Below are 13,996 nucleotides of genomic sequence, written 5' to 3' on the forward strand. Positions count from 1 at the left end.
GGGCTGTGCTCCCACTAAGCTCCAGCCCCAGAGGTGCAGACCTTGGAGCTGAGCTGGGATGGTGGGGAGGGCCAGGCCAGGCCCTGGAGGGCAGGTGAGGGGGTGCAGGTGCTCTTCTGTCTCCGAAGCTCCTGCTTACAGTGGGGCAGGGGAGGCCGGCCAGCCTACGCTGCTGCTTCCGTCTCCCACAGGTGCAGCCTGCATCAGGCCAGGCACCCCAGCAGCATGGACCGGGGTGACACCCTCCCACCTCTTGCCTAGCGACCTGGCTCCCTGATCAGCACCTGCCCTTCCTCAAGGGCCACCAAGGCCCCCAAGTGGGCCACGGGCCACCTAGACCAGCGCCGGGCATGGCCTCTGCTTGACCATGACACCTCATAAGAATCGGTCTTTAGAAGTTAGATTTGGCCTAGATGCCCATCAACCTTGGAATGACAAAATGAAGTGTGGCTTCGTGGAGAATGTTCAGCAGTGAAAAGGAAGGAGTTCAGAACACTGAGCAGGAAAAACAAATTCCAGAGCCAAGAGAGTCCAAAGTACCTGCACACACAGAAAAGCTGGCCTTGTTCTCAGGTGTGGGGGAGGGGTGCGTCCAGACACAGGTATTAAATGGTGTGGGAGGACCCACGCTTCCCTCCCTGGGCAGGACAGTGATGGCCAGAGAGCCTTTCATTTCTGTGGCACATGCTGGATTTTTGAAAAGAAGAGATAGCCAGTTTAATGAAGGTGACTTTAGTAATGCATTTTCCCTGCTTTACTGACTGGCATCTGCTCACCTTTGTCCAGTCTCTTGGTCAACAATTCCCCACTGTCCAGGATCATCAGAGAATGCTCCTCCCAAGGACTTGACCAAGCTCAGACTCTTTAGCTGGACAATCCTAGGAATGAGTCCCAAGGCAATGATGGGCCCAGTGAAGCCCTGTTTCTATCAGTGAGGAGTTGGGAAATGTCCAAGAAGGGGGCCGCAAGTCACTCATTCCAAGTGCCATCGAAGAATATTCAGCAACACAGAAAAATACTGTTACGTGAAAGAATAGATATGTGTATATATGTACACACCCGTGTATACATGTGTGAACGCAGATACAGTCTTGACCTAAAAATGGCTGGGATGCTGGTGGTAACTGCCTCTGGATAGTTAAATTTGGGATTGTTTAAATTTTTTCTTTATACTTCCCTGGAGTTTCCAACCTTACAACAAACAAGCATTGCTTTTATAATAATAATTTTTTATAAAAGTGTTATTTTTAAGGAAACATTGCATAAACTCAAGGAAATTTGGAAGGTGCTCCACAACTGTTTTGCCTGGCGGCCCATCTGGCCCTGGCCTGGTAGACAAGCCCTTGTGAACAGGTTTGGTTTTTGTGCATAATTAAGACAAAAAAAAAAATCTTAACACTCTATAATTTGTTTTTTCCCCACTCAAAATGTTTTAGACTCTAACCACAGATAACCCCATATATCTATCTACAAATATAAGTACATATTACATATCTCTATATACATCTAGGTGCCCATCAACAAGATAGATATTCCCTTCCCCACCTGATGGGCATCCAGGCAAAATCTCATTTTAAGAAACAGATTTTTTTGAGCTGTTAAGATCAAGTAACAACACTTTTCTTTGAACAGGGAGTGAAGTGAGTTCCATAAAAGCCCAGTCTCCTCCCTCATGTGACCTGCACCAGGAACCACCCAGGGGACTGGAGTCACTGAGTCACAGGAGCCTCTGGAAGGTTCTCCTGACCAAGCCCTTGAGACTAAGCATCTGGGTGGCCTGAGCTGAATTGGATTCATCACCCAACACCCCATCATGGGACCACTGACAGCAAAACCCTCAAAGTTCCACCCTCTGGGGTGTGAGTAGAAACAGACACCTGTGCTTACCACCGCTAACATGAGGCGTCAGTAAATGCTATTTCAGTATGTGCTTGATCATCATAAGACATTAAAGATGTTAAAGACGTACTTACGTTCAGTGTATTCCTTTTTAAACTATCCAACTCTTTCTGAATGCATGAGAGAGAGGGAAAGTGAGAGTTACCATCAGTGTGCAGGGCCACCCCATCAGCACCGCACCCTCAGCAGGACGGGGCAGCAGCTGCAAACCCAAGTCTGTCCCATGGAGGCCTGCTGGGGAGCTCCTGGAATCCTGGGCCCCCAGTGGGGAGCTGTCCTCCATCTCCCAGCAGGGCCCCCTGAAAACACCACTGGTTTCTTGTTTGGGCCAGTGCTCCAAGCCCCCTAACCATCCAACCCTGTTACCTCAAGAGAGCAGCCAGGCTGGCCTCTGTGGGGTGGGGACAAGAGGCTAGTCTGATGCTGTGAGGCTGCCACCAACCTGGATGTACCTTGGCTCTTCCCAGTGGCTAGCCAGGTGACGCCGGTCGCACTCTCAAAGAAGGGAAGTTGTCGTGGCTTAGAAGGATCTAGGGTAGAGGTCCTGAGGACGGATGCTTCCCCCCGGCCCTGCCTGTCACTGCAACCCAGTACTTTTAGAGAATTAGCTTAAGTTGGAGCCAAATAAACTTTAACTGCTGTGGCAGATGCCGTAGGTAACAATCTTCCTCCTGCAGCTGGGACTGTCGTGAGATGACTGATCACCTTGGTATAAGCAAGGGCCAGGTGTATCCACCAGGGCTGGGTTTATTACAGCTACTCAGGAGTCGGGGGAGGCTGCCGGCGACCTGGGCTCCAGCACTCACCTCAGCCTGTCGCTGGGGCACCTCCCACCTGCTCACCCCCACCCCAAGCCTCTAACAGGGCCAGCTGGTGCCAGGACCACCATGGCTTCAGAGCTTTGTGGATGTGATCACAAAATGTGGAGCTCATTCTACTCTGTGACAAACCAGGTGCCCCCTGAGCAGTGGCCTTGCCCTGAGGAAGGCCTGGAGGGGTGGTGAGGCATCCACCCAATGACTGAGTTGCTCAGGCCCATCCTGACAAGTGCCCCCACTGCCATCCCCTGCAGCACTCCTCTGTGTCCTCCCGCCATCCCCGTGCTTGTGGCCCACTCTGACCTCAGGACTGGCTGCCTCAGGGCCAGCCCATCTCCCAAACTCACATCCAGGTGGCCTTCCTGCAGCTAATGGGGCAGCCGGGCACATCCCCAGAGGGGCCATTCTCTCCACACGGTGCTGGCCGCTGGCCATCATGTCTTTCATGATGGGACTCCTGGCTTGTCCCTGCCCGTTCCTGCTGCCCGGGCCTCACCCTGACTGCCGCTCCCAGCCTCTTTTCCTGAGGATCCCACTGCTTCCCTGGCCCATCTCTGTGCTCTCTCCTTGAGGCAGGGTCTTTTCTAATCCTGGCCCTGGCCCCTCCTTCCTCCCAGACTCTGGGGACCCTTCTGAGGACAAAGACAGTGCAGCTGGGGTATGCCCCGAGGCCCTGTTGGTCATCCTTTCTGTCCTCTGTCGAAGTCAGAGAGTAGCCAGGGGTCCCAAGAGGAGGGAGGAGAGAGTGAGACCCCTGCCACACAGGTAGCAATTCTGACAGCTCCCTTCTCTGAGTCCTCATCTCCCTGACAGTCACCAGGCTCACGCAGCCTAACGTTTCACTCAGGTATGCTCTGATCACTCAGGGCACTGGACCAGCCCCAGTGCTTCTGGAAAGCACCAGTTTATGCCTGCCACTTACTGGCCAAGTCACCTTATCAATGTGGGCAGGAATTCTGAACTTCTCTGCAAAAGCATCTGAGCAAGTACCACTGAGGCACCTGCAGGCATTGCCTGGCTCCATGGGGGCCTGTGGGAAGGCACTACTGAGGCACTGAGGGCATTTCCAGACCCCAGGTAACCAGACAGCTGTGCTGTAAAGGCATGTGGAATTATCACAGATAACAGAAGACGTGGACAGCTTCTGGTGAAGCTGCCTCATCTAACATGCTAAGGACCTCAGATCACAGAGAGTTGATAGCACTGCCTTGTCCTGTCCAGCAAGGGTGGCCCAACACACAAGGTCAACTAATTCCCAAGACGGCCATGGCCTTTCAGGAGAGTCTGAAACAAAGTGAAATGTCACAGAGCAGCTGGAACACACACTTGTGTGCCAACAGGCCACTGTGGCCGCTAGGAACGGGGGCCCTCTCCGGATACCTGGGCCTCTCAGAGAGGCCCAAGGGCACCTGCTGCTGCTGCCCTCTGATCCCAGTGCTTCCAAGGGCTCTGATTTCTAACACTGTAGTTAAAACATAAAAGGCCATCCCAAATCCAAATATCCAAATGCTGCCCAAAGTATGGGGGAACCATTATTAGCTTTGAAAATGACACGGGTCTAAACTTGACATGGAAGATAGTCCTGGCAGCAGTGAAGGCAGGGCCCTGACAGGGTAAAGACTACACTTTGGTTAAAAAATTATATCGATCTATTTCTGTGTGTGCACACTAATGTACAAGTGCATGATTTGTATCTGCATGTATTCACAACCCATCCACCATTCATCTCTATCGATCCTTGTTTGTATGCCAGATGCGCTATGTGCTGGCACACGGGTGGTGGGGTTATTTTTTCACCCATCTGTATTCCCAGTGATCCATGAGGAACTTGGGTTCATCAGTTCAGAGGCGCAGAGCTTGGCCACATGCTAACTTTATTCCCCCAGCTCCGGAACGCTTTCCTCTGCTTGTCAATACACATGCTCCTCCACTTTCCACGGGGTTGCATCCCAGTAAACCCACTGTGAGTTGAAATGATCCTAAGTCAACTGTGTGTGTGTGTGTGTGTGTGTGTGTATGGTTGTGTATGTGTGGACATGATGGTGTGTGTGGTGTGGTGTGGGTAACATGCATGTGTCCGGTGTGTATGTGCTTTGGTGTGTGCAGTATGTGTGGTGGTGTGTGCATGTCAACAGTGGTAGGATTGGTGTTTGTGTGATGTGTGTGATATGCTGTGCTGTGTGTGGTGCATGTGTGAGTGGCTGTGTTTGGTATGGTGTGTATGGGGGTGGCTGTGTTTTAGGTGTAGTGTAGTGTGTGTGTGGTGTGTGTTGGTAGGTGTGCACATGTGCAATGAGTGTGCATGGTCTGTGTGTATGGTGTTTGATGTGTGTGTGGTATGATTTGGTGTATGTGATGTTTTGTGCTGTGCATTTATTGTGTGCATGCACATGGTACGTGTTTGTTGTGTGGTGGACATGATTGTGTTTGTGGTGTGGCGTGCGTGTCTGTTATGTGGTGTGTGTGTTATGGTACATGTATCATGTGTGGTGCATATTGTGATGTATCTGTATGTATGTGGTGTATCTGTGTATGTGTGGTGTGTGGTGTGTGTGGCGTGTATGGTTGGTGTGTGGTGTGTGTGGTATGTAGGTGTGTGGTGTGTGGTTGTGTGTGGTGTGTATGGAGGGGGTACGGTATAGTGTGTGTGATGCTGGTGTGTAGTGTGTGGTTGTGTATGGTGTGTATGGAGGGGGTACGGTGTAGTGTGTGTGATGCTGGTGTATGGTGTGTGGTTGTGTATGTGTGGTGTGTATGGAGGGAGTATGGTGTGTGTGTGATGCTGGTGTGTGGTGTGTGGTTTGTGTGTGTGTGTGGTGTGTATGGGGGGGTATGGTGTAGTATGTGTGATGCTGGTGTGTGGTGTGTGTGTGATATATGTGGCATGTGGTGTGAGGGGGTGTGGTGCTGGTGTGTGGTATGCAGGGTGTGATATGTCTGCTGTGTGGTCTGTGTAGTGTGTGTGGTATGTGTGTCTGGGATGTGTGTGCTGGGAGTACGGTGTGTGGCATGTGTGCAGTATGTGTCATGCTCATGTGTGGTGTGTGTGTCTGGTGTGTGGTATGTGGCTGGCATAGTCTGTGGCTAGTGTGTGTGTGGGGTGTGGTGTGTCTGTGGGGTGTGGTTGTGGGGGGTGTGATGTGTGTGTGGGGTGGGGTGTGTATGAGGGGTGGTATCTGGGGTGGGGTGTGGCATGTGTGGGGCTGTGGTGTGGTGTCTGGGGTGTGGTGTGTCAGATGTTTGTGTGGGGTGTGGCATGTGGGGTGTGTGGTGTGTCTGGGGTGTGGTGTGTATCGGGTGGTGTGTGGTGTGTGGGGTATGGTGTGTATCTGGGGTAGGGTGTGTATCTGGGGTGGGGTGTGGTGTGTGTTGGGGGTATGTGTATGTCTGGGGTGGGGTGTGTGGGGTGTGTCTGGGGTGTGTGGGGTGTGTCTGGGGTGAGTGTGGGGTGTGGTGTGTGTCGGGGGTTTGGCGTGTGTCAGGGGTGTCTGTGTGGTGTGTGTGGGGTGTGGTGTGTGTCTGGGGTGTGGTGTGTGGGGTATGGTGTGTGTGGGGTGTGGTGTGTGTCTAGGGTGTGGTGTGTGGGGTGTGGTGTGTGTGGGGTGTGGTGTGTGTCTAGGGTGTGGTGTGGGGTGGGTGTGTGTGTGTGGGGTGTGGTGTGTGTCAGGGGTGTGGTGTGTGTCGGGGGGTGTGTCTGGGGTGTGGTGTGTGGGGTGGGTGTGTGTGTCTGGGGTGGTGTGTGTGTCTGGGGTGTGTGTTGGGGGTGTGATGTGTGTGTCCCTGCCCGTCCTTCACAGCTGGTAACCAGGGTGACTGACGACAGTAAACGTGCATTGCTAGTTGCATGACAAAGCTTAGACAGTGGTCCATCCCAGGGCCAGTACAGTGCAGGATGGCTGTGCAGCAGCTGTGAATGCTCTCAAGGCCGCTGTCCCTCCCGTGCAACCACGGTGCACACTGAGGCAGTCGGCTGCTCCCAGCTGCTCCAGGCCCTGCCGGTGCACTCAGTCCCCCAGGACTCAGGATCATAGGGCGAGCGGCTCCCAGGGCATGGGCCCCAAGGAAGTGCAGTCCTGACCTGCGACCCCTCTTGTCACTGAGCCCAGGGTACCACGCTTGGGGTGACACCCTGTGCTGTCTCAGCTGGGCACTGCAAAGGCATGACACCCCAGGCGTGTTATAACCTCCCTTCTCAGGACCGTCCCATCCTGTCCCAGGGACAAGGCTGGCCTGTGCCAGGGCCATCAGTGGATCTTTCCGTATCATCTTCCACTGATAATTCCACTTCCCAGAGGCGAGAACTGTGTGGTGAAGGGACGAAATGTGTCCAGGTGGAGAGGGGCACTGGCCGCCAATCTCCCACCCCAGCTCCTGACACGGGCTCACAGGTGTGGCCCTGTCCCTCCCTTGGATGGGCAGCGAGGCCCCTGGGTGCAGGACAGGGTGGGCCTCCACCCCACCACCAGGCCTCAAGCTCTCCCATCCCCAGGACATGCCTCTCCGCCCTACTCTGCCCACATGGCCACATCACCTCCACCGCACCCCACGTTGGGCCCTTGTGCCCTGGCAGCCTCTGCACACACCACGGGCTGTTTTCCTCTGTGCAGACCCACCCTGATCCCCCATGAGGAAGCGCTTTGGCCTCAGAGGGCCCTCACCTCTCCTGGATGGCCGAGTCCCTGGGGTCACTTTCTGAGCACTGGCCAAGAGTGTGTTGGGGCAGGTGGGGACATCTCCTGGGTGACACATGAGTCTCCACCAGCTCTGGGGCAGACTCAGTCCCCAAGTGCGACCCTGACCAACTGACCTTCCATCGGTCAGCCGTCTCTGGGGGGTGAGACGCTCCCCAACACACAGGGTCACCCAGCAGAGCTACAGGCACCAGGACGCAGCATGGTGAACTGAAGATGCCACCAATGTCCTCTAAGCTTCATATTCCAAAGACACTTTGCTGGCCCTTTAATCAGACAGCCCCCAAACCACTGTGACAGCTACCACGAAAACAGCCATTACAGGAAAGAAAAACCCAGCCAAGTTCCAAAGCAGCCCTGCCCTGGGTGGCTGGGAGAGGACACAGGAGGAAGCGGTAGGCCTGTGCCCTGAGTGTACTGTACTGCAACCTCCAGGCCCTGGGCCTCACCTGGAATGGCTCATTCCTGGCCCACAAGGCAGAAAACGGCACTCACTCTCCTCAGGAAAGGATCTCTGGACTTGCAAGCCACACTGTGACCTCTGCCGCAGGAAGCATCCACAGGCCCCAACAGAACCCCGCAGCCTACTCGGGAAATTCACAACCACAGCCCCTCTGAGTTCACGGCATGCCCAGGACGCCCTGGCTTTGGCCCACCCTTGAAAAGGCCGAAGCCACTCTCTCCTAAGCTGGTCCTCCCTGGGGAGGTCTCACAGCCCTCGCAGGCTGTGGCCTCAGTGGAACAAGGGAATGGGAATGTCCCAGATGGGGTCAAATGCCTCTGGAGAGAAAGTAAAGACCATGTGAAAAGGGGGTGGGGTCCATCCTGAGCACTGGGAAAGTACCGCGCTCCTCTCTCAGCTCCCCTACCCTCCACACACTGCTCCTGGCCACGCTGCTGCAAGCCCACGGCTACATTCCCATATCCATCTGTGGCCGCCAGCTTTGTTAGGTCCGGCCATGGGAGGCATTGACAGGAGAAGGAAGGTGGAAGGAGAAACGTTTTTGTGGCTTCTCGTAGGGCCTCCAGCAGTGGTGAAGGCAGTGTGACGGGCAGGGCGAGGCTGCAGATCGCACGGCCACAGCCTCGGTGGCACAGCAAGCGAGACTGAGTAAGTGTTTGACACTTCACTCCTCCTGCCCATGGCTGGTAATGGAAACCTCACCTTCCCACTTTGTTCTCAGCCCTTCTATCACCTTTGTAACCAATTCCCTGTGGTTGAAATACCTGGGTGGTTTCTGTTGCTGTAACAGTGATGTCCCTTCTCCCTGGGCCCCCATCTTTCATTCCCTGCTGACCCCAGGGGCTTGTGTGTCTGCCCGCCTAGCTGCAGGGGGCACACCCGGAGCCTCACATTTAAAATTGTAACAGCAGCCGGGCGTGGTGGCTCACGCCTGTAATCCCAGCACTTTGGGAGGCCGAGGCCGGTGGATCCCCTGAGGTCAGGAGTTAGAGACCAGCCTGGCCAAGATGGTGAAACTCTGTCTCTACTAAAAATACAAAAATTAGCCAGGCATGGTGAGGTGTGCCTGTAGTCCCAGCTACTAGGGGGGCTGAGGCAGGAGGATCGCTTGATCCTGGGAGGTGGAAGTTGCAGTGAGCCAAGATCATGCCACTGCACTCCAGCCTGGGCAGCAGAGCAAGACTCCGCCTCAATGATAAATAAATAAACAAACAAACAAACAACATCTCCTGACCATACGGCCTGCCTACATCTGCTGGCAAAGGAGCCCTGGGTCCACGGCCAGTTCATAGAGACCCATTGCTCGCTTCCCAGCCTCCCCACCAAGGAGGAGCTTCCTGGGTCTGCCTGAAGGACTCCAGTGCTGCCACAGGACACATGCTCCATGGAGACAGGGAGTCCTCCGGGATGCCTGCACCAAGGCAAACCACCTGGCCGAGGAGCACCATTCAGCTGTGAGAGTGGCCACAGGCGGCTGGGCACAGGCTTGGTCCGTGGCACCCAGTGGAGGGGAGGAACCACACCAGCCAGCCCTGCAAAGCTCCGTCTCCACAGCGCTCCACGCTCACTGGCAGCTTCTCCTGTCCAGTGCTGGCTGCCAAGAGACATTCCGGGCTCAGCAGAGATGGGCCACCTGGGGCTCTCAGAGCTTGTTTAACAGGAGAGGGCAGCACCTTAAAACTCTCAGGAGCTACTGACAGTGTGTTTAACATGTTTTAAAAGAGAGCGATTGGGTTTGCTTTTCCTCTTCATTAACTTCATTCCTCCCCGTGGGCAGGCTCTAGCACGCCACTTCCTTTCTTTCTGTATCTACTGATCAGTCAGACGACAACACAGGGGCCACCAGGGTGACCATGCACTGCCTGAAGCACAGGATACATCTCTGAAGTGTGGTTCTGGACATTCTATTATCTTTCAAGAGCAGACATCCCATCCGAATATTTTCCAATCCAGGGCAAATGGCTCCAGTGACCCAGAGGAGTACACTAGACTCTCAGTCTTTTCTGTTTTTATTTTATGATGATGATGATTTTTGAGACAGGGTCTTGCTCTGTGGCCCAGGCTAGAGTGCAGTGGCACCATCATACCTCCCTGTAACCTCAAACTCCCGGGCTCAAACAATCCTCAAGGCACGTGCCACCAAGCCTGGTTGGTTTTTTTCACATTTTTTGGTAGAGATCAGGTCTCGCTATATTGCTCAAGTTGGTGTGAAACTCCTGGCTTCAAGCGATCCTCCTGTCCTGGCTTCCCAGAGCAGGGGGATTATGCCCACCCATCTTTTCTGCTTTTAAAAACCATGAAGCAAGTCATTAAAGCAACTCCCATTCTGGAAGCTCTTAATTTTTAAAAATTTCCAAATACCACATATATCAACCTCCAAATTGTTAGCAGAAACAGAAGCACTCTGGCTCTGGAGGCTGAGGCAGGAGGACGGCTTAAGCCCAGGAGGCAGGGGCTGCAGTGAGCTATGACTGTGTCACTGCACACCAGCCTGGGTGACAGAGGGAGACCCTGTCTCTTAAATATATATATATATATTTTTTTTTTTTTTTAAGGGATAAGCAATCCTATATACCATGGGTTGGGAAACCGGGGTCTTTGGGGCAAATCTGGCCCACCGTGGATTTTTTTTTTTTTTTTTTTTGAGACAGAGTCTAGCTCTGTGCCCCAGGCTGGAGTGCAGTGGCCGGATCTCAGCTCACTGCAAGCTCTGCCTCCCGGGTTCACGCCATTCTCCTGCCTCAGCCTCCTGAGTAGCTGGGACTATAGGCGCCCGCCACCTCGCCCGGCTAGTTTTTTGTATTTTTTAGTAGAGACGGGGTTTCACTGTGTTCGCCAGGATGGTCTCGATCTCCTGACCTCGTGATCCACCCATTTCGGCCTCCCAAAGTGCTGGGATTACAGGCTTGAGCCACCGTGCCTGGCCCCACCGTGGATTTTTATAAATAAAGTTTTATTGGCACACAGCCCTGTCCACTCATTGTGTATTGACTGGCTGCTTTTACAATACAACAGCAGAGCAGAGTGGCTGTGACAGAGCCTGCGGCCCACAAAGCCTAAATATCTAGCCCTTTACGGAAAACACTGGTTGGCCCCTGTATACTAGAAGTGGTTTCACACTGACTGTCTACACTTTCCCTCGGGATGGACCCACAATGAAAGCGTGAAATGGCTCAACCCAAGGGACGCAGCCAGGACAGATAAAGAAGGCAAAGGAACACACGTGGAGGGATGTGGAGGATGCCCCCGCCTGCCCCCCACCTGTGGGAGGAGACAGATGGACAGGGCACAGGGGACAGAGAGGGCCCAACTCACCTGTCGCCTGGCAGAAGAGGTGGAAGGTCCCCAGGGCTTGCACGTGCTGTGCCTGGTCACTCAGGAAGGGCGGCAGCAAGGAGACCTTCGAGCTGCTGTCGGGCCCCGCACCCGAGGCTGGCCAGGGGGTCCAGGGGGAGGAAGGCCTCCTGTCCCCCGCATGGCCCAGACAGGACAGGGAGGAGGAGCCAGGAGGAGGGAGGGGCTTAGGAGACGAGGCTGTGAGACAGAGAGGACAGAAAAGAGAGGGCACTGAGGAAGAAGTCGCCAAGAGCACGTCACAGGCCAGAGAGGGCAAAACACAGCAGGAAACGGACAGAAAAGAGTGAGCCCAGCTGTGCCGCCTGGGCCATGCAGGGGCGGGAGGCTGCACGGCCTCCGCTAAGGAATGTCTTCCCCAAATCAAGGATAGAAGCTTCTCATTTATTTGGGTACTTTCCAAATGTATACAATTCAAAGTAGAAAAATAAAAACAAGGTAAATCTTAGAAAACACAAATGTTTACACCAAAATGGTCAAATCCTATCATGCTGGAAGACGAGACTGTCCACACACGCACACAAACATCCAGAGTTTATTGCTCTTCGCCATGGAAGAAGAAGTCTCTTCCCGATGGGTATTTACAAAGCGGGGAGATGGAGTGTGAAATTCACCAGTGTTGAAGTCGTACCACCCATTCACATCTTCAGGACAGTGGCAGGAACAGCGCCGTGCGCTTGAGGGTGCTGTGGTCGCAGCTCGCGGCCCCGGCCACGGAGGCCCAGTTCTGTTCCAGTGGCGGGCAGCTCAGTGAGGCTGGATGGAAAGTCTGGGCAGGCAGTGGGTATGAAATTGAAGCAAGAAGAGAAAGGAGATGTTCAAGAACCAAAGGCGCCCTTGTGAAGGTTCCATCTGTCTCACAGGAGGTTCTGACCGACAGCTGCGGGCTCCAGATTGTACCGCGCTCCCATCTCAGCTCGGGGCCAGCCTGGCTCCACTCAGCTCACCCAGCCACCTTCCCTTGCTCAAAACCCACCTCACGGACGTGGGAAGGTCCTCCTCTTCAAGAGAGTAAAAGTTAAAAAAAAGAAAAAGTAAAACAAAGTACAGAAAGAAAATCTCTCCAAAAACGACGCTTCCCTCAAGGAATAAAGTTAAAAAAAGAAAAAAGAAAAAGGTGAGTGGGTTCCGGGGAGTGTGCATGTCTACATTTCTAAAAGCAGAAAGAATCCATTTAGCAAAAGGAAGTTTATCCCTGAGAATCTTAAGCAATGTAAGCCATATTTTATGCCAAATATATAACAAAATCTGGAAGATATACATCTTCTTCTAAATATTAAAACATCTGCTTCTGTAATTAAAAAAAAAAAATGACCCAAGACATCAACACAATCAAAGCAAAATCCTAAAAAAATAATTAAGTGGAAGAAAAGGTTCGTGCCAATCTGGACAACAGGCGATAAGTTACCAATCTGATAAACTAAAACGTCATTTCCAATCTGGAATTAAATTATCTTTTAGTGGCTGCTACAGGGAGGGGAAGCTGAAGGGATGCTCTTCTCAGCCAACAGAGGTCCAGCCATGTTTCCCCCACTACAGAAAGGGCTCAGGAACTCTGTGCCGCCCCCGGGCCTTCTTCAAGTACTCCGACTGACTGCAGAACACGAGACCGGGATGCAATGCTTGTCATTTTTCCAAAAGGACAAAGAGAAACCAAGTCACAGGCTCAACCCAAGAGAAAATAGACAAGAGGACTGAGGTTGTCTGCACGATGCGGGCTAACCTACGCAGCACTGCACGAGACTCGGATACTGAACAGGAGAAACACAAAACACTCCAGGCCTGGACACGTCGCAGCCGGGGCGCCGGCGGGGACGCACAGCCGGCCTCAGTCTCCATCTGCATCTGAGTCCGCGAACTTCAGCTCACACTTGACGTCGAAGGGCTTGTCCCTGGCGGAAAGGTCGTCGATCCTCTGTGAGTCCTCCCTGTCCGTGGGGACTTTGCTGGTGATGGTGTCTTGCTCAGTCTCATAGCCAGTGTCCAGGGCTGGCTTGGGGGGCTCCCCATTCTGCTGGGAGAAGCTTCCTGGCTCCACTAACGTCTCCTTCAGGCTCTGCTCACGGTCACAAAAATCTGACTTGGGCTTCTTCTTCCCGATCAGCAGGGCCGAGCGGAATTTCAAGCACTGTCTGGGCAGGTATCCCTTATAGCAGTTGTAGAAAAAGAGGCAGAGGAAGAGAACAAAGAAGAAGAGGAAGAGGGACATGAGGAGGCGGTTATCGCTGGACTTAAGATACATGGTTTTCTCCGAGTGGAGCTGGGGGACCGTGTTGATGACAATCTTTGGTTCACAGGATGTGCTGGTGGGCACAGGCTTGGGAGGAAGGGTGATGGCCCCGGAGGAGGTGGCCTGCACGGCTGGGGTCGGGGGAGAAGACCCTTGGGTGGATGCCACCAACACTTTGGTGGCAATCCTACTACCTTCTGTCTGAACAACTGACAAGGTGGGGGCCACCACGGGCTTTGGAACCACCTTCACTTCCAGGACGTGCTTGGCGACTACTTGGAAGACCGTCTTGTTCTTAACCCTCTCCTCTGACAGGCACTGGTACACCCCACTGTCTCCTTCTGATAAGTTGAAGATGAGCAAGTTTTTTCTGCCCATAAGACCGTACTTGGGGCTCTCAGCCTTCAACACGCCATTCTGGAACTTCCAAAACACCCGGGCCAGGTTGGACTTTTGGGAGCATTTCAGTTCCGCTGTGCCACCGTGCTTGAAAAAATGCTGCCGGTAACTTCCTTTACTTTTATCTGGAACATCAAAATAA

The 13,996-nt window shown here is 53.4% G+C and overlaps 2 protein-coding genes across 37 annotated transcripts in view; one reads left to right on the forward strand and one right to left on the reverse strand.

Annotated features, from left to right (window-relative positions):
- The window catches only part of SECISBP2 (SECIS binding protein 2), a 49,067-nt gene extending 47,099 nt beyond the window's left edge, over positions 1-1,968 (forward strand). For 5 of the 6 annotated variants that reach the window (XR_013404936.1, XR_001440186.3, XR_013404938.1 and 2 more), the window contains one exon: positions 1,633-1,968. The gene's annotated coding sequence lies outside the window, so the exon portion shown is untranslated. Of the gene's footprint in view, positions 1-191 lie in introns of all 6 variants that reach the window. The other variant, XR_013404937.1, reaches the window with a different exon arrangement.
- SEMA4D (semaphorin 4D) overlaps positions 1-13,996 on the reverse strand; it is a 134,646-nt gene that overhangs the window by 3,560 nt on the left and 117,090 nt on the right. For 16 of the 31 annotated variants that reach the window (XM_077966316.1, XM_077966312.1, XM_077966323.1 and 13 more), the window contains one exon: positions 11,187-11,405. In XM_077966316.1, the coding sequence (XP_077822442.1) occupies positions 11,187-11,405 (219 nt within the window). Of the gene's footprint in view, positions 1-11,186; positions 13,980-13,996 lie in introns of all 31 variants that reach the window. The other 15 variants (XM_077966305.1, XM_028835309.2, XM_077966304.1 and 12 more) reach the window with 1 other exon arrangement.

The sequence above is a fragment of the Macaca mulatta genome, chromosome 15 (genome assembly GCF_049350105.2).
Source record: "Macaca mulatta isolate MMU2019108-1 chromosome 15, T2T-MMU8v2.0, whole genome shotgun sequence".
Classification (NCBI taxonomy): Eukaryota; Metazoa; Chordata; class Mammalia; order Primates; family Cercopithecidae; genus Macaca; species Macaca mulatta.